This window comes from Oncorhynchus mykiss, chromosome 9 (genome assembly GCF_013265735.2).
Source record: "Oncorhynchus mykiss isolate Arlee chromosome 9, USDA_OmykA_1.1, whole genome shotgun sequence".
Taxonomy (NCBI): Eukaryota; Metazoa; Chordata; class Actinopteri; order Salmoniformes; family Salmonidae; genus Oncorhynchus; species Oncorhynchus mykiss.
In genome coordinates this window covers 9,303,665-9,325,259 of record NC_048573.1, presented here as the reverse complement: position 1 = coordinate 9,325,259, position 21,595 = coordinate 9,303,665, and the positions used below count along the sequence as shown (strand labels likewise).

The 21,595-nt window shown below is 43.2% G+C and overlaps 1 protein-coding gene across 1 annotated transcript in view; it reads left to right on the top strand.

Moving 5' to 3' along the window:
• Positions 1-21,595, top strand: part of LOC110531417 (tumor necrosis factor ligand superfamily member 10) — a 53,495-nt gene that overhangs the window by 22,999 nt on the left and 8,901 nt on the right. Inside the window, exons 3-4 of the mRNA XM_036987268.1 lie at positions 19,705-19,741; positions 20,128-20,235. Coding sequence (XP_036843163.1) covers positions 19,705-19,741; positions 20,128-20,235 — 145 coding nt within the window. The remainder of the gene's footprint in view (positions 1-19,704; positions 19,742-20,127; positions 20,236-21,595) is intronic.

Below are 21,595 nucleotides of genomic sequence, written 5' to 3'. Positions count from 1 at the left end.
CTAAACACAGACACCGCCAACAGGCTTTCCCCATCTCTGTGTGTGTGTGTCTGCTTATTGCTGTATCTGCATCCCTCCTTCACCACTTCAATACTGACAGACAGACATACCGACTCACACACACACACACACACACACACACACACACACTCAAACAATTACAGCTCCACCACATGATACAATCAGACTGTTTACAATTCTGTCTCCAGTTGTAATAGAAATGGAATGTCTCGTTTCTTGTGGTGTAAATTGACTTGGATTGGGTCTGAGTCTGTGTGTCCCTGTGTGTGTGTGTGTGTGTGTGTGTGTGTGTGTGTGTGTGTGTGTGTGTGTGTGTGTGTGTGTGTGTGTGTGTGTGTGTGTGTGTGTGTGTGTGTGTGTGTGTGTGTGTGCGTGTGTGTGTGTGTAATTTGACTTGGATTGGGCCTGCTTGCAAGTTAAGCATTTCACTGTACTTGTACATGTGACAGTACAACTCGACCTCAGTATGAGACTAAGCTCGTCCAGAGTGATTATACAGTCTGTACCCCCCTGAAACTACACACGGTCGCTTTCAGAAGTAAGGTCTGACCGCATGCCTTGTACTGAAATCCACATTTTTTATGAAAGTAGATAATTGTAAAATTTAACTTCCTCCCTTGAACACTGTCCAAGAGAAAACAAGACTGATTTTGTGCAGCGCTTTGTTTCCTCAATTAGGAATTGCAATTAACTGTATTTTAAAGTTCAGGCTAAGAGTTAAAGTGTTTGGTTAGAGTAGTTTGAAAGCGCTAGGCTACATGGCTAACATAAGGTTAGCATTAGCAAAAAAAAATGTTTCTTGTCCTACTTCTAGTGGAGACGCTAGGCTACATGGCTAATGTTTAGATAGCATTACCCAAAACCAGCCCTTGGCGTACTTCTATTGGAAACGCTAGGTTATATAGCTAACATTAGGTTAGCATTAGCCAAACCCAGCTCTTGGCTTTTCATTCTGGCCTGTGTTCTTGCATGGAAATACTCATGCTAATGAGTGCAGATGGTTTTATGTGGGCTGGTCTGGGTTTTGTGACTGTTTGTGTGTGTGTGTGTGTGTGTGTGTGTGTGTGTGTGTGGGGTGGGGGGTGGGGGAGGGGGTCTTTGGCTACAGCGTTAGCCTCTGTAGACTCTGTGTCTTTGTATAAAACAGCTGAAAAGCTGGTCTAGCGTTAACCAAACCGCTTGGCTAAATGGTATTTTCTGTTTTAACCCTGTCCCAACCCTTAACCCTTACCTTAACCCTTACCTTAACCCTTGACCCTTACCTTAACCCTTACCTTAACCCTTGACCCTTACCCCTTAACCCTTACCTTAACCCTTAACCCTTAACCCTTAACCCTTACCTTAACCCTTACCTTAACCCTTGACCCTTACCTTAACCCTTACCTTAACCCTTGACCCTTACCTTAACCCTTAACCCTTACCTTAACCCTTAACCCTTACCTTAACCCTTACCTTAACCCATACCCCTTAACCCTTAACCTTAACCCTTAACCCTTGACCCTTACCTTACCCCTTAACCCTTACCCCTTAACCATTAACCCTAACCATTACCTTAACCCTTAGCTTAACCCTTACCTTAACCCTTACCCCTTAACCATTAACCCTTACCATTACCTTAAACCTTTACCATTTACCCTTAACCATTACCTTAACACTTAACCCTTACCATTACCTTAAACCTTTACCCTTAACCCTTACCTTAACCCTTACCCATTAAACCTTACCTTAACCCTTAACCCTTACCTTAACCCTTAACCCTTAATCATTAACCCTTACCATTACCTTAAACCTTTACCCTTAACCCTTACCTTAACCCTTACCCATTAAACCTTACCTTAACCCTTAACCCTTACCTTAACCCCTACCTTAACCCTTACCCCTTAACCATTAACCCTTACCATTACCTTAAACCTTTACCATTTACCCTTAACCATTACCTTAACACTTAACCCTTACCATTACCTTAAACCTTTACCCTTAACCCTTACCTTAACCCTTACCCATTAAACCTTACCTTAACCCTTAACCCTTACCTTAACCCCTACCTTAACCCTTAACCCTTAATCATTAACCCTTACCTTAACCCTTAACCCTTAACCCTTAACCCTTACCTTAACCCTTACCTTAACCCTTGACCCTTACCTTAACCCTTAACCCTTACCTTAACCCTTGACCCTTACCTTAACCCATACCCCTTAACCCTTAACCTTAACCTTAACCCTTAACCCTTGACCCTTACCTTACCCCTTAACCCTTACCCCTTAACCATTAACCCTTACCATTACCTTAACCCTTAACCCTTAACCCTTACCTTAACCCTTAGCTTAACCCTTACCTTAACCCTTACCCCTTAACCATTAACCCTTACCATTACCTTAAACCTTTACCATTTACCCTTAACCATTACCTTAACACTTAACCCTTACCATTACCTTAAACCTTTACCTTTAACCCTTACCTTAACCCTTACCCATTAAACCTTACCTTAACCCTTAACCCTTACCTTAACCCTTACCCCTTAACCATTAACCCTTACCATTACCTTAAACCTTTACCATTTACCCTTAACCATTACCTTAACACTTAACCCTTACCATTACCTTAAACCTTTACCCTTAACCCTTACCTTAACCCTTACCCATTAAACCTTACCTTAACCCTTAACCCTTACCTTAACCCCTACCTTAACCCTTACCCCTTAACATTACCTTAAACCTTTACCATTTACCCTTAACCATTACCTTAACACTTAACCCTTACCATTACCTTAAACCTTTACCCTTAACCCTTACCTTAACCCTTACCCATTAAACCTTACCTTAACCCTTAACCCTTACCTTAACCCCTACCTTAACCCTTAACCCTTAATCATTAACCCTTACCATTACCTTAATCATTAACCCTTAACCCTTAACCCCTACCTTAACCCCTACCTTAACCCTTTACTCTTAACCCTTATCCCTTACCTTAACCCTTAACCCTTTACCCTTAACCGTTAACCCTTACCTTAACCAGTCGGATTTAATGACTAAACTTAACCATCATATTTTTTCATTTAAACCCCCCTGAAATGAGACGCTGAGATATTGTTGATCCAAGAGATGCACACATGAGAACGAGTGAGCAAGTGGACACACACACACACACACACACACACACACACACACACACACACACGTTGCTCAAGTTACACTTCAAAATTTGACGTCCATCCACATCTGGAGATGCCTTCAAAACTAAAACCTGCCACTAAGGGGCAGTGGTGAGCGTAATTACCATCAAGTAAGCTTGGGTTTTGCTAGGGTTATGGACAGGGATGGTGGATAGGCTCCAGCTTCGACGGTCGCGTTTTCAACCCCAGTGTTTTTTTTTTAAACTCTAACCTAAACCGTAATCCTTAACTTAACCATTCAGAACCTTATCCAAAACCTTAACCCTTAACTTAACCATTCAGAACCTTTATCCAAACCTCAACCCTTAACTTAACCATTCAGAAACTTATCCCAACCCTTAATCTTTAACTTCTTGGATATAGGGGGCGCTATTTTAATTTTTGGATGAAAAACATTCCCGTTTTAAACAAGATATTTTGTCATGAAAAGATGCTCGACTGTGCATATAATTGACAGCGTTGGAAAGAAAACACTCTGACGTTTTCAAAACTGCAAAGATATTGTCTGTGAGTGCCACAGAACTGATGTTACAGAAAAAAAACAGATAAAAATCCAATCAGGAAGTGCCGCATTTTTTGAAACCGCCTCATGCCAATGACTCCTTATATGGCTGTGAATGGGCCACGAATGAGCTGAGGCTTTCTGTCGCTTCCCCAAGGTGTCGACAGCATTGTGACGTATTTGTAGGCATATCATTGGAAGATTGACCATAAGAGACTACATCTACCAGGTGGCCGCTTGGTGTCCTCCGTCGCAATTATTGCGTAATCTCCAGCTGCAGTATTTTTCCATTTGTTTCTGATGAGAAGCCAACTGCCACCACTGATAGATTATCGAATATATATGTGAAAAACACCTTGAGGATGGATTCTAAACAACGTTTGCCATGTTTCTGTCAATATTATGGAGCTAATTTGGAAAAAAGTTTGGCGTTGTAAGTGACTGCATTTTCCGGTCTTTTTCTTAGCCAAACGTGATGAACAAAACGGAGCTATTTCGGCTACACAAATAATATTTTTGGAAAAAATTAACATTTGCTATCTAACTAAGAGTCTCGTCATTGAAAACATCCGAAGTTCTTCAAAGGTAAATTATTTTATTTTAATGCTTTTCTTGTTTTTGTGAAAATGTTGCCTGCTGAATGCTAGGCTTAATGCTATGCTAGGCTATCAATACTCTTACACAAATGCTTGTGTAGCTTTGGTTAAAGCATATTTTGAAAATCTGAGATGACAGTGTTGTTAACAAAAGGCTAAGCTTGTGTTTCAATATATTTATTTCATTTCATTTGCGATTTTCATGAATAGGAAACATTGCGTTATGGTAATGAGCTTGAGGCTATGATTACGCTCCCGGATACGGGATTGCTCGTCGCTAGAGGTTAACTTAACCATTCAGAACCGCATTCCAAACCTCAACCCTTAACGTAACCATTCAGAACCGTATCCCAATCCTTAACCCTTAACTTAACCATTCAGAACCTAACCCTTAACTTAACCATTCAGAACCTTGTCCCAATCCTTAACCCTTAACTTAACCATTCAGAACCTTGTCCCAATCCTTAACCCTTAACTTAACCATTCAGAACCTTGTGCCAATCCTTAACCCTTAACTTAAACACTCAGAACCTTGTCCCAATCCTTAACCCTTAACTTAACCATTCAGAACCTTGTCCCAATCCTTAACCCTTAACTTAACCACTCAGAACCTTGTCCCAATCCTTAACCGAACTATTCTGTATTCATGCCTGAACTTAACCTTCGAAATTTGACGTTTATGGACAAACATCAGATTCTGCAGTGAGATTGGAGAGCTATAATGCAGGGCCTCTCCCTCCCTCCCTCCCACCGCCACATACACACAAACACACACACACACACACACTCCCAGTGACATATATTAGCGGTGGGAGGTCGTCAAATCTCATTGTGCTAATTGAGAGAGGCTGTGGTCCATTATCTGTTGGCAGAGACAGAGGATCTTAATGTGAAACACATGGACAACCACACACACACAGACACACACACACACACACACACACACACACACCACATACACACACCCATATACACACACACTGCGCGCACACACACACACACACACACACACACACCCACATAAACACACTGCACACACACACACACACACACACACACACACACACACACACACACACACACACACACACACACACACACACACACACACACACTACTTGAAGAGGACAGGTTAGGGTCTACTTGAAGAGGACAGGTTAGGGTCTACTTGAAGAGGACAGGTTAGGGTCTACTTGAAGAGGACAAGTTATGGTCTACTCGAAGAGGACAGGTTAGGGTCTACTTGAAGAGGACAGGTTAGGGTCTACTTGAAGAGGACAGGTTAGGGTCTACTTGAAGAGGGCAGGTTAGGGTCTACTTGAAGAGGACAGGTTAGGGTCTACTTGAAGTGGACAGGTTAGGGTCTACTTGAAGAGGACAGGTTAGGGTCTACTTGAAGAGGACAGGTTAGGGTCTACTTGAAGAGGACAGGTTAGGGTCTACTTGAAGAGGACAGGTTAGGGTCTACTTGAAGAGGACAGGTTAGGGTCTACTCGAAGAGGACAGGTTAGGGTCTACTTGAAGAGGGCAGGTTAGGGTCTACTTGAAGAGGACAGGTTAGGGTCTACTTGAAGTGGACAGGTTAGGGTCTACTTGAAGAGGACAGGTTAGGGTCTACTTGAAGAGGACAGGTTAGGGTCTACTTGAAGAGGACAGGTTAGGGTCTACTTGAAGAGGACAGGTTAGGGTCTACTTGAAGAGGACAGGTTAGGGTCTACTCGAAGAGGACAGGTTAGGGTCTACTCGAAGAGGACAGGTTAGGGTCTACTCGAAGAGGACAGGTTAGGGTCTACACGAAGAGGACAGGTTAGGGTCTACTCGAAGAGGACAGGTTAGGGTCTACTCGAAGAGGACAGGTTAGGGTCTACTCGAAGAGGACAGGTTAGGGTCTACTTGAAGAGGACAGGTTAGGGTCTACTTGAAGAGGACAGGTTAGGGTCTACTTGAAGAGGACAGGTTAGGGTCTACTCGAAGAGGACAGGTTAGGGTCTACTTGAAGAGGACAGGTTAGGGTCTACTCGAAGAGGACAGGTTAGGGTCTACTTGAAGAGGACAGGTTAGGGTCTACTGCCACATTACTTCATTAATGCAGTGTTAATCTCTCAGAAACCTGACATGCCTGATATAGTCTATCATTACGACCGTAGAGACAGGGAGACCATACATAGCACTCTTATTCCCTCCTCCCCTCCCCTCTGCTCCTCATCTCACCCACAGTCATCCTCATATCTCATTCTTCCCCCTCCCCTCTCCTCATCTGACCCACAGTCATCCTCATATCTCATTCTTCCCCCATCTCACCCACAGTCATCCTCATATCTCATTCTTCCCCCTCCCCTCTCCTCATCTGACCCACAGTCATCCTCATATCTCATTCTTCCCCCATCTCACCCACAGTCATCCTCATATCTCATTCTTCCCCCTCCCCTCTCCTCATCTGACCCACAGTCATCCTCATATCTCATTCTTCCCCCATCTCACCCACAGTCATCCTCATATCTCATTCTTCCCCCTCCCCTCTCCTCATCTGACCCACAGTCATCCTAATATCTCATTCTTCCCCCTCCCCTCTCCTCTGCTCCTTGTGTGTGTGTTTTACGTGACCCACTCAGCTTACCGTCACTAAACCTCACAGAGAATCAAAACATCTCCACCTCCACTGTCCAGTCTCAATGGCCCTTTTTGTCCTCTCTCCATTCCTCTCCTCTTTTCACCTCTCCACCATCCTAGCTCCTATTCATTAAACTGCTGGTTCATTTGGGTAGTCTCTCGTCCCGGGGATGGAGGAGAGGAGGAGGAGACGGGGATGAGAGGAAGGAAAGACATAGGGTCTTACTGTAGAAACATTGTCTCTAGATCCTGGCCACTGTAGATACATTATTCAACTATCTAAACCATCAAAGGGCAGACAGACACACACACACACACTCATACGCAGGCAGTATGGGACATGACGCGTACCAACAAAATGGACTCTATTCAGCAGGGTTAAAAATGTCTAAAAACGACTAACGAATGATGGCCAGAGGTGGGGGGGCGGGAGGGTCAAATTTTTTCCAGAAACATAAACTCACAAAGGCATCTGTGTGTCTACTGTCGATTGTCTACCCCCTCCTTGCTCTCCCTCCATCCCTCCCTCTGTCCTCCTCCGCTCCCCCTCTTTGCTCTCCCTTCGTCTCTCCTGCCGTCCCGGGCCAAGGTTTGCGTTCTGCCCGGTTTGGAGTCAGCCACCTGTCTGGTGCACTTTGTGTCTTTTTTTTAAAAAGAGGGAGGAAAGAAGACAAAAGAGAGAAAAAAGGACAAAGAGTCTTGGAGTGGAGCGTGCAACGAGGTCATGACCCATGACCCTTAAACAGAGGAGACTGGGAGAGGAAAATAAAGAGTCTTGGAGTGAAGCTTGCAACGAGGTCTTGACCCATGACCCTTAAACAGAGGAGACTGGGAGAGGAAAATAAAGAGTCTTGGAGTGGAGCGTGCTACGAGGTCTTGACCCATGACCCTTAAACAGAGGAGACTGGGAGAGGAAAATAAAGAGTCTTGGAGTGGAGCGTGCTACGAGGTCTTGACCCATGACCTGTAAACAGAGGAGACTGGGAGAGTGGAGCGTAAACCGGAAGCAGGATGATAGAGTCGTGGTCTGATTTGCCAAAGGTGGAATAAAGTTGGCCCAGAGTTTTAGCACCCCTTGCGGCGCAGTAGCATGTTGGCAGGAACATGTTGGCAGGAACATGTTGGCAGGAGCATGTTGGCAGAAACATGTTGGCAGGAGCATGTAGGCAGGAGCATGTTGGCAGGAACATGTTGGCAGGAACATGTTGGCAGAAACATGTTGGCAGGAACATGTTGGCAGGAGCATGTTGGCAGGAACATGTTGGCAGGAGCATGTTGGCAGGAGCATGTTGGCAGGAGCATATTGGCAGGAGCATGTTGGCAGGAGCATGTTGGCAGAAACATGTTGGCAGGAACATGTTGGCAGGAGCATGTTGGCAGAAACATGTTGGCAGGAACATGTTGGCAGGAACATGTTGGCAGGAGCATGTTGGCAGGAACATGTTGGCAGGAGCATGTTGGCAGGAGCATGTTGGCAGAAACATGTTGGCAGGAGCATGTTGGCAGGTACATGTTGGCAGGAGCATGTTGGCAGAAGCATGTTGGCAGGAACATGTTGGCAGGAACATGTTGGCAGAAACATGTTGGCAGGAACATGTTGGCAGGAACATGTTGGCAGAAACATGTTGGCAGGAGCATGTTGGCAGAAGCATGTTGGCAGGAACATGTTGGCAGGAGCATGTTGGCAGGAACATGTTGGCAGGAGCATGTTGGCAGGAGCATGTTGGCAGAAGCATGTTGGCAGGAGCATGTTGGCAGGAGCAAGTTGGCAGGAGCATGTTGGCAGGAGCATGTTGGCAGAAACATGTTGGCAGGAGCATATTGGCAAGAACATGTTGGCAGGAGCATGTAGGCAGGAGCATGTTGGCAGGAGCATGTTGGCAGGAGCATGTTGGCAAGAACATGTTGGCAGGAGCATGTTGGCAGGAGCATGTTGGCAGGAACATGTTGGCAGGAGCATGTTGGCAGGAGCATGTTGGCAGGAACATGTTGGCAGGAGCATGTTGGCAGGAACATGTTGGCAGAAGTGAGGTAGAATGGTTTTAAGTCTCCCTGTGTTAAAGTCTCCTCCCACTACAAAGGCGGCCTCTTGACAAGCGGTATCCTGTTTGTTTATGGTCCCATACAGTGCGTTGAGTGCCAAAGTAGTGTTGGCTTGTGGTGGGGTGTGGACAGTGGATTATGGATGAGAACTCTCTTGGTAGATAAAGGTATGCAGGTGAGCAAAAGGATCAGTTTTCCTTCACACTGAAAGCTGCGAGTGGTTGTTTATGAGGAAGCACACCACTCTGCCTTCGGACTTGCACGAGGCCCCCGTCGTTCGAATCATGACGCTGCATGGAGAAACCACTGAGTTCTAAATCCATAGATTCAGACAGCCACGTTTTTTTCTAAAGCATATAATATGGCAGCTAATCAAGTCTCTCTGATATGAGACTCTCGAACGAAGATCATCTGTCTTATTCTTGAGTGACTGAGCATGTGGTTTTATTCATCCCCCATAGCAATACAAACTACCCATTGTGAAGTCTGACTGCTGGACAGATAAACACACACACACACACAACACACAAACACACACACAAATGCACACGCACACGCACAGACACACACACAGGCTGCTGGACAAGCCAACGAATGTCTGCCAATGTGATATAACTCACAACGATGAGTAATTTAGGAGACTTGTCAGTTTCTTAGGACATACCTCACACAACTACAAACAATGGAGGATAGGATGTAAGATAGTTCCCCAAGTAAGAATGAAAAGACTCTCGATAGATTGACAATGCCAATCTGTTGAAGTTTAAAGTTTAAACGCATCACTACATATTCTAGTGTACCTTTCCAAACACATTGCTATGGCACAGCTATACTCACAGGGTTTTCAGTCAAATGAAACCAACCGATCAAAGCTACTGGTTGAACAAAGGTTTAAATCCAGGTCCTTTAGTCATCTGTTTTGGTGATATTAATGCAGGCAGTGGAGGTACCAGGCATTTCAGTTATCTACCTACTGTAGACAGTGGAGGTACCAGACATGGTAGTTATCTACCTACTGTAGACAGTGGAGGTACCAGACATGGTAGTTATCTACCTACTGTAGACAGTGGAGGGACCAGACATTTCAGTTATCTACCTACTGTAGACAGTGGAGGGACCAGACATTTTTCACTGAGGTGTCTAAGGGGTAGCTTGATCGTTGCATGGGGTGCTTATAATATATACAGTGCCTTGCGAAAGTATTCGGCCCCCTTGAACTTTGCGACCTTTTGCCACATTTCAGGCTTCAAACATAAAGATATAAAACTGTATTTTTTTGTGAAGAATCAACAACAAGTGGGACACAATCATGAAGTGGAACGACATTTATTGGATATTTCAAACTTTTTTAACAAATCAAAAACTTAAAAATTGGGCGTGCAAAATTATTCAGCCCCCTTAAGTTAATACTTTGTAGCGCCACCTTTTGCTGCGATTACAGCTGTAAGTCGCTTGGGGTATGTCTCTATCAGTTTTGCACATCGAGAGACTGACATTTTTTCCCATTCCTCCTTGCAAAACAGCTCGAGCTCAGTGAGGTTGGATGGAGAGCATTTGTGAACAGCAGTTTTCAGTTCTTTCCACAGATTCTCGATTGGATTCAGGTCTGGACTTTGACTTGGCCATTCTAACACCTGGATATGTTTATTTTTGAACCATTCCATTGTAGATTTTGCTTTATGTTTTGGATCATTGTCTTGTTGGAAGACAAATCTCTGTCCCAGTCTCAGGTCTTTTGCAGACTCCATCAGGTTTTCTTCCAGAATGGTCCTGTATTTGGCTCCATCCATCTTCCCATCAATTTTAACCATCTTCCCTGTCCCTGCTGAAGAAAAGCAGGCCCAAACCATGATGCTGCCACCACCATGTTTGACAGTGGGGATGGTGTGTTCAGCTGTGTTGCTTTTACGCCAAACATAACGTTTTGCATTGTTGCCAAAAAGTTCAATTTTGGTTTCATCTGACCAGAGCACCTACTTCCACATGTTTGGTGTGTCTCCCAGGTGGCTTGTGGCAAACTTTAAACGACACTTTTTATGGATATCTTTAAGAAATGGCTTTCTTCTTGCCACTCTTCCATAAAGGCCAGATTTGTGCAATATACGACTGATTGTTGTCCTATGGACAGAGTCTCCCACCTCAGCTGTAGATCTCTGCAGTTCATCCAGAGTGATCATGGGCCTCTTGGCTGCATCTCTGATCAGTCTTCTCCTCGTATGAGCTGAAAGTTTAGAGGGACGGCCAGGTCTTGGTAGATTTGCAGTGGTCTGATACTCCTTCCATTTCAATATTATCGCTTGCACAGTGCTCCTTGGGATGTTTAAAGCTTGGGAAATCTTTTTGTATCCAAATCCGACTTTAAACTTCTTCACAACAGTATCTCGGACCTGCCTGGTGTGTTCCTTGTTCTTCATGATGCTCTCTGCGCTTTTAACGGACCTCTGAGACTATCACAGTGCAGGTGCATTTATACGGAGACTTGATTACACACAGGTGGATTGTATTTATCATCATTAGTCATTTAGGTCAACATTGGATCATTCAGAGATCCTCACTGAACTTCTGGAGAGAGTTTGCTGCACTGAAAGTAAAGGGGCTGAATAATTTTGCACGCCCAATTTTTCAGTTTTTGATTTGTTAAAAAAGTTTGAAATATCCAATAAATGTCTTTCCACTTCATGATTGTGTCCCACTTGTTGTTGATTCTTCACCAAAAAATACAGTTTTATATATTTATGTTTGAAGCCTGAAATGTGGCAAAAGGTCGCAAAGTTCAAGGGGGCCGAATACTTTCGCAAGGCACTGTAGTGTGCCTATTGTAAAGAGAGCTTCAGTAGCATCATGTAGGAGAAGTATACAGAGGACTGGAAACTCCAGTACAGTGGTTATCATCATGAGACAGTCAGACAGGCATGGTATATATCTACGCTTGGGATCTGTCCTGCTCGACAGAGCGTTACACAGGCACACACGCACACACATCCACGGAAAAAGTCCCCAATGAGGCGATGCCAATGTGTGTTTGTGACGCTGAGGTTGTAGAAATATAATGATATAATTGGTCTCAGATCTTTGAGGCTGTGAATTATTCTATGTTTGTGTGTGAATATGGTCGTTTTCAGGCAGGTTGAATGGAAACTGTCACCAATCTATAAAAAACAAACACAATCTCTCTCTCTCTTCTCTGTCCTCTTCTCTTTTTTCCCCCACACTCTCTATTTGTTCTCCTTCGTTCTCTGTGACTAGTCAGTTGTGTGTCATAGACCTTTTAGGCCAGGTAAAGTGTCACATAGAAATGTGAGTTATGGATATGTTATTCTCATTGAAAACAAGTCTAAGAAACGGTAGAACTGTTCTATGTGCTCTATTTCTATGCGTCCTGTTTTAAGTTTAGTTTTTGCCTCTTTTACTTTCAGTTTTCTACACCAGCTTCAAACAAGTGAAAATACAAAAAAAAATTGTTATGAAAAATATATTTCACAGCGGTTTAGATGGCACAAGGACTCTCTACACTACACTTGCTTGTTATGTCATAAAATAAATTAATTTAGGAGAACTATAAGAAATTTAGCAACCAAGAAATGTCGGAGCGATTTCTGCCTTGTGCATCTTTAAATTAAATAATTCTATTGCATTTCTGTGTCTAGTAGGTACAGTATAAGTTACTGAAAGAAAGATAGAGAAAAACAGTATCTTCTTGGTGTAAATGTTAGACTAGATAGGTTTCCCTCCCACTCTCAATGCCGTACAGTCAATCTCAGACCGTGTCCATTCTGTCTACTATATTTCTACCTCCTAAAGGAGGGTATAAGTTAATTATTAAATCATCACCACTGCTGAAAGACAGACAGAGATAAAGTAAAGTATTCCTGAACTCAATCCCAGATGGTATCTACTATGTCCATTCTGTCTACTATAGAGATAAAGTAAAGTATTCCTGAACTCAATCCCAGACGGTATCTACTATGCCTAATGGAGGTACCTATTAAATGTTGCTGAAAGAGAGAAACATTAACTTCTTAAAGTAGATTTTAGACTAGATCTCACTCTCAATGTTGTACATTCTCAGACCGTGTCCATTCTGTCTAATATATTTCTACCTCCTACAGGAGGCTGTCATTGTAAATAAGAATTTGTTCTTAACTGACTTGTCTTGTTAAATAAAGGATAAATAAAAAATAAAGGAAGGGTATAAATGAATTATTAAATCATCGGTCCTGCCGAAAGAAAGACACAGTAACCTCGTAAAGTAGATTCGAACTAGATCAGATTCCCTGTCCGTGCCATAAACACAGAAATGTGTATCACTCAGACACTTCCTCTATTTCCAGCTGTCTTTTAAAGCTGAGATCCACGATAGGTGCCACTGGACGCCCCAGGCGCATTTGATGTTGTTTTTGTTTGATTGACATGAGTATGCAGGTTCGGGGAGAAGAAGAAAAATGCAGGTTCGGGGAGAAGAAGAAAAAATAATTATATGCTGCCGCTCTATTGAAGTAACGTCGTTGTTGTTGTCGTATCGCAAACGGACGTGGCCGTTTCACCGCTGTGGATTCCAGCTTTAAAAGTACTCATTAATTATAGCGCCTGCTTATAGAACGGGGGGGGGGGATAAGTAACTTTAACTAGTCTACGGGCTCTATTCAATCCGTACGCGGAAGTTCAGGTTTACAGCGTGATTTAAATTTAAAGGCAAAGTTCCCGCTTTAGTGGAGACTGCGTTCACGGTGAACGTTCATGGCGTCTCAATCTGAAATGACCTATACATTTCTATTGTTGATCCAGTAACGCTTCAGTTTAGCAGAGCCATAATACTAGATAGGGTTCTGTGTCTGTATAGCCCTCAGACCATGTCCATTTTATCTATCATATTTCTATATCTGTCTCTTAAAGGAGGTATAAGTTACTTATTAATTATAAACCCTGCTGAAAGAACAGGGGGAACAGTAACTTCTTAGAGTAGATTATAGTAAGATACGTTTCCCTTTTCATGCCATACAGAGGTAAAACTGGTCCAAACCTGCACACACACACACACACACACACACACACACACACACACACATATATTATAGTATTGTATTTCCAGCCCCAGCTAAACTCCCAGAGTAATACTCCTTCATGTGCATACTTGTCTTTCCCTCTCCCTGTCCCCTCCTCCTTCGCTCACTTTTCCAGTTAGTAACTGGGGCATGGATTCACTAAAAAAAACTATTTTGACGAGAAGAACCGTCATAAAAAGAAAAACCACATAAAAGTTCTTAAGAAAATTCTGAGGTGCATGCAAAGGGCACATTTAGAAAACGTCTTATAAGAATGTTCATTAAATCCAGACTCCGTAATCTCTTTCTGAGATCAGCGACCATATTCGCAAAGCGTCTCAGACGAGGAGTGTTGCTGATCCAGGATCAGTTTAGGATTTAAGATCATAATGAATAACATAACATCCTACTTTGTATTGCTTTGGTTATTGGCCCAGAAGGCTTCTGCACAGAATCATCTTCAGAATCGGGGACCTTTGTTTCTCTGTTCTTTCTCTGCGGGACTCTGTGTGTTTTACAAGGGCCTCTAGAAAGGGTGAAAGGTTGAAGACTTAGTCTGTTTGTTGTTGTTTGTGCAGCTGGGGGTGTTACTCTTATAGTTGTTATCAAATCTCTTAACTTTGACCTTCATCACATCTAGAACACAGCTTTTTGCTCTCAGTGCTATAAACCAAAACTGCAGTGTGAAAGCAAATGACTTTCCTCATTGTAAGACATAAAATTAGACATACACTATAACAAGTATCACCTGACGGGCAACTTGAGACGTCAGAAATGTTAACTATGTCTTAGGTCAGTGTTGCTCTCAATGGTTCCATGGTTCGTTTACCGGGGGAAGTATTTCGGTGGCGCGAGACTGAGAGGCACTGTCATGACCTCGAAGATGATTGCTTCCAGGTGGGCAAATTCCAGGAAACTCCCCACAGAGTACACTACACTACACACGGATTACACCACACTACACTACACACTGACTACACTACACTACACCACACTACACACTGAGTACACTACACACACTGGATACACCACACTACATACACTGAGTACACTACACTACACACTGATTACACCACACTACACTAGACACTGAGTACACTACACTACACACTGATTCCACCACACTACACTACACACTGATTACACCACACTACACTAGACACTGAGTACACTACACTACACTACACACTGAGTACAGTACACTACACACTGATTACACCACACCACACTAGACACTGATTACACCACACTACACACTGATTACACCACACTACACTACACACTGAGTACACCACACTACACACTGAGTACACCACACTACACTACACACTAAGTACACCACACTACACTACACTACACACTGAGTACAGTACACTACACACTGAGTACACCACACTACACTACACTACACACTGGGTACACCACACTACACTACACACTAAGTACACCACACTACACTACACTACACACTGAGTACAGTACACTACACACTGAGTACACCACACTACACTACACTACACTACACACTGAGTACACCACGCTACACTACACACTGAGTACACCACACTACACTACACTACACACAGAGTACACTACACTACACACTGATTACACCACACCACACTACACACTGAGTACACCACACTACACTACACACGGAGTACACTACACTACACAACACTACACACGGAGTACACCACACTACACACTGAGTGCACTACACTACACTACACACTGATTACACCACACCACACTACACATTGAGTACACTACACTACACACCGAGTACACTACACCACATTACACTATACTACACTACACACTGAGTACACCACACCACACTACACACTGAGTACACTACACTACACAACACTACACACTGAGTACACTACACTACACACCGAGTACACTACACCACATTACACTACACTACACTACGAGTACACCACACCACACTACACACTGAGTACACTACACAACACTACACACTGAGTACACTACACTACACACCGAGTACACTACACCACATTACACTACACCACACTACGAGTACACCACACCACACTACACACTGAGTACACTACACTACACTACACACTGAGTACACCACACCACACTACAGACTGAGTACACTACACAACACTACACACTGAGTACACTACACTACACCACACTATACACGGATTACACCCACTACACACACTGAGTACACTACACTACACACTGAGTACACTACACTACACTACACACTGAGTACACCACACTACACACCGAGTACACTACACCACATTACACTACACACTGAGTGCACTACACTACACTACACTACACACTGATTACACCCACTACACACACTGAGTACACTACACTACACACTGAGTACACTACACTACACTACACACTGAGTACACCACACTACACACACTGAGTACACCATACTACACACTGAGTACACTACACTACACACTGAGTACACCATACTACACCCTGAGTACACCACACACAGTACACTACACTACACACACACACTGAATACACAACACACACACATAGTACACTACACACACTGAGTACACTACACACACTGAGTGCACTATACACACACACAGAGTACACTACACACACACACACACACCGAGTACACTACACACACCGAGTACACTACACACACACACACACACACACTCACTGAGTACACTACACACACACACAGAGTACACTTCACACACACACGGAGTACACTACACACACACACACACACACACACACACACACACACACACACACACACACACACACACACACTACTCTGCTGAATACTGTGGTGAGTCTGAAACACTACTTTACTTTATTTTCTCCATTGAAGCCATGTGCTGGCAATGTTCTGCTCTGAGGAGCAGTGGAACCTGGGGTTGAGGAGGGTAGCCTTGGGGCCTGGCTGGCTTTGCTTTGTTCAGCCAAGCGTTCAACCACTCAGTCTCTCTGTTTCTCTGCTTAGGCTCTCCCTAAGTCATACACATGGGTGGGTGGACGCACATACACACTGAGCTCTTGGGTTGAGCAGCACGTTGGGTTGAGCAGCACGTTGGGTTGAGCAGCACGTTGAGTCGAGCAGCACATTGAGTCGAGCAGCACGTTGGGTCGAGCAGCACGTTGGGTCGAGCAGCTGGCTCAGGGTATGGTGGAGGTTCGGAAGCAGAACACTGCCAAGAAACAGACCATCGATACGACTCAGCAAGGGGGTGGGGCAGACTAGCATGAGGAAGAACAGAATGAGGGAGAGAGAGAGAGAGCGAGAGGTATAGAGACGTAGAGGTAGAGTTAGAGAGAGAGAGGTAGAGAGAGAGCGGTAGAGAGAGAGAAAGGTAGAGGTCAAGAGAGAGGTAGAGGTAGAGAAGTAGAGAGAGGGGTAGAGGTAGAGAGAGAGAGAGGGGTAGAGGTAGAGGTAGAGAGAGCGAGAGGTATAGAGACGTAGAGGTAGAGGTAGAGTTAGAGAGAGAGAGGTAGAGAGGTAGAGAGAGAGCGGTAGAGAGAGAGAAAGGTAGAGGTCAAGAGAGAGGTCAAGAGAGAGGTAGAGAGAGAGGTAGAGAGAGAGGTAGAGAAAGAGAAGTAGAGAGAGAGAGAGAGAGAGAGAGAGAGAGAGAGAGAGAGAGAGAGAGAGAGAGAGAGAGAGAGAGAGAGAGAGAGAGAGAGAGAGAGAGAGAGAGAGAGAGAGAGAGAGAGAGAGAGAGAGAGAGAGAGAGAGAGAGAGAGAGAGAAAGCAGCAGAACCCAGGTGTTCTGGTTGAAGTGTTCCGTCAAAGGAGTGAGGGATGGGAGAGAGAGATTAAACAGAGATGTGAGCAGGATGGATGGAGTGTGAGAGTGAGTGAGTGATAAAGCGAGAGAGGGAGAGATTCATTGTGTTATGTTATGAGATGACAGCTTAACTTTCTAAGTGTTTTTAACTTGAGGAAGTCAAGACTACAGTACATGCCAGAGAAATGGTATCAGGGAGAAACTAAACTAGAGCATGTAACTGATAGTGATGATTATAGTGCTAGTGACGATGATGGTAGTGATGCTAATGGTGATGATGATGATGGTAGTGATGATGATGATAATGGTAGTGATGATGATGATGGTAGTGATGATGACGATGATGCTGATAATGGTAGTGATGATAATGATGATGGTTGTGTTGATCATGATGATGGTAGTGATGATGATTATAATGGTAGTGATGATAATGGTTTAATGATGATGATGATGATGATGATGATGGTAGTGATGATGATGATGATGATGATGGTAATGATGGTAGTGATGATGGTGATGGTTGTGATGGTGATGATGATGATGGTAGTGATGATGATGATGATGATGGTAGTAATGATGATGATGATGGTAGTGATGATGATGATGATGATGATGGTAGTGATGATGGTGACAGTGATGGTGATGGTTGTGATGGTGATGATGATGATGGTAGTGATGATGGTGACGGTGATGATGGTAGTGGTGATGATGATGATGGTAGTGATGATGATGATGTTAGTGATGATGGTAGTGATGATGATGATGGTAGTGGTGATGATGATGATGGTAGTGATGATGATGTTAGTGATGATGTTAGTGATGATGGTAGTGATGGTGATGATGATGGTAGTGATGATGATGATGGTAGTGGTGATGATGATGATGGTAGTGATGATGATGTTAGTGATGATGTTAGTGATGATGGTAGTGATGGTGATGATGATGGTAGTGATGATGATGATGATGGTAGTGATGATGGTGACAGTGATGATGATGATGTTGGTAGTGATGATGATGATGATGATGATGATGGTGGTAGTGGTGATGATGGTGACGGTGATGGTAGTGATGATGATGATGATGGTAGTGATGATGATGATGGTAGTGATGATGATGATGGTAGTGATGATGTTGATGGTTGTGGTGATGATGATGGTAGTGATGATGATGGTGATGATAGTAGTGATGATGGTGGTAGTGATGATGATGGTGGTAGTGATGATGATGGTGATGATGGTTGTGATGATGATGATGGTAGTGATGATGGTGATGATGGTTGTGGTGATGATGGTAGTGATGATGATGATGGTAGTGATGGTGATGATGATGGTAACGATGATGATGGTAGTGATGATGGTAGTGATGATGATGACGGTAGTGATGGTGATGATGATGATGATGATGATGATGGTAGTGATGGGGATGATGGTGGTGATGATGATAGTGATGATGGTGATGATAGTGATGATGATGATGGTAGTGATGATGATGATGATGATGATGATGATGATAGTGGATGATGATGGTAGTGGTGATGATGATGGTAGTGATGATGATGATGGTAGTGATGATGATGGTGATGATGGTAGTGATGATGGTGGTAGTGATGATGATGGTAGTGGTGATGATGATGGTAGTGATGATGGTGGTAGTGATGATGATGGTGGTAGTGATGATGGTGATGATGGTAGTGATGATGGTGGTAGTGATGATGATGGTGGTAGTGATGATGGTGATGATGGTAGTGGTGATGATGGTGGTGATGATGATGATGGTAGTGATGGTAACGATGATGATGGTAGTGATGATGGTCGTGATGATGATGACGGTAGTGATGACGATTTTGACGATGATAGTGATGACGGTGTTGATGTCCATGAGCCAACTGTTTTCATGAGACATCTTTATGTTTATTTTACAGGTAACCGAGAACATAATCTCCAAGCAGACGTTTCAGGGTGAGTCAGTCTTTCAAATTGTCTATCTGCATGACCTTTGGTTGACAGTCGTATACAATGACAACATTTCAAACTCTACTGGTACACCTATCCCCTATCATACTATACATGTATGACCTTTGGTTGACACTCATAAGCAATAACAACTCTGTACATACGTGACGATCCTGTATCATGATTACGATATCTAAAGCAAAATGTTTGTCTTTACAAATACATACATGATGTACCTGCCTGACTTACACGTGACCCTTGACTCTTAGAAACAATGACAACAATCACAACTCTAATGGTAGATATCATGGCTCTGAATCTAAAACATATTTTTTTTATGATGATGGTGATGAGGATGATATAATAATGACGGATTTCTCCGCCTCTATCAGAAGCGAGAACGTTACCGCGCACCTTCAACACTTCCGGGTCAAAGTTTGCGACCTCTGTGACCCAGCGTCCATCAGCCCACCTGACCCTCAGAGACAGCAGTGCTCAAGGTGAGCAGAGTGTGTTTGTTTGTGTGTGTGTGAGAGAGAGAGACAGAAAAATAAAAAGAAAGAATGAAAGAAAAATAAAGAGAAAGAAAGAGAGATAGACAGAAAGGAAGAGGGAGAGATAGAACAAAGTTTGCGACCTCTGTGACCCAGCGTCCATCAGCCCACCTGACCCTCAGAGACAGCAGTGCTCAAGGTGAGCAGAGTGTGTTTGTTTGTTTGTGTGTGAGAGAGAGAGACAGAAAAATATAAATAAAGAATGAAAGAAAAATAAAGAGAAAGAGAGATAGAAAGAGAGAAAGAAAGATAGATAGATAGAGAGATAGAAAGAAAGAGGGAGAGAGAGAAAGAGAGATAGAAAGAAAGAGGGATAGATAGAAAGAGAGAGAGAAAGAGAGATAGAAAGATAGATAGATAGAAAGAGAGATAGAAAGAAAGAGGGATAGAAAGAAAGAGGGATAGATAGAGAGAGAGAAAGAGAGATAGAAAGAAAGAGGGAGAGATAGAAAGAGAGAGAGAAAGAGAGATAGAAAGAAAGAGGGAGAGATAGAAAGAGAGAACAGGTCAATCAAGATTCCAAAAAGATAATTATTGTTTGTTGGCCAGAGTTCTTTCAGCAGAGTTTATTAAGAATATGTTTGTGTGTCTATCTGTGCAGTATCAGTGTGTGTGTGTGTGTGTACAGTATCAGTTTATTGTGTGTATACAGCAGGGCGTAGGCAGGTTTGACTAGTGTTATGGTGTTATTACCATCAGCTCTCTCTCTCTCTCAATTTCAATTCAATTACATTTGATTTATTGGCAAGATGTAACAATGTACATATGGCCAAAGCTTACTTTGGATATTTACAATATGAAAATAATAAGATTCAAAATGGTCAACGGGACAACAGTAGCAACAATAACCAAGGGTACATCGCTCTCTCTCTCAGGCCACGGCCTCTGTTAGTCAAAACCCACTGGGCAAAAACTGGTTGAATCAACGTTGTTTCCACGTCATTTCAACAAACAAATTCAATGATAATGTTGAATCAAAGTGGAAAACTGACCAGATTGTTTTTTAAAAAGTAATCAACCAAAATCCAGCTAAATGTTTTGTTGCTTTCACATTGAATTCACGTTAGTTGACAACTCAACCAAACGTAAATCAAAACTAGACGTTGAACTGACGTCTGTACCCAGTGGGTAGTCAGTAGACAGGAAGCAAAGGACTCAATCATTCACCTGCTTTTCCCATAAGGAAATAACTGATCTGGGAAAGTTTCCTATATTGAAGATACTCCTGGATCTCCTTGTGAGGCAGTAAGGAAGTTAATTCCAGGCCAGTTAAAAGACTATGACTGACATTACAGGAATCATAGCT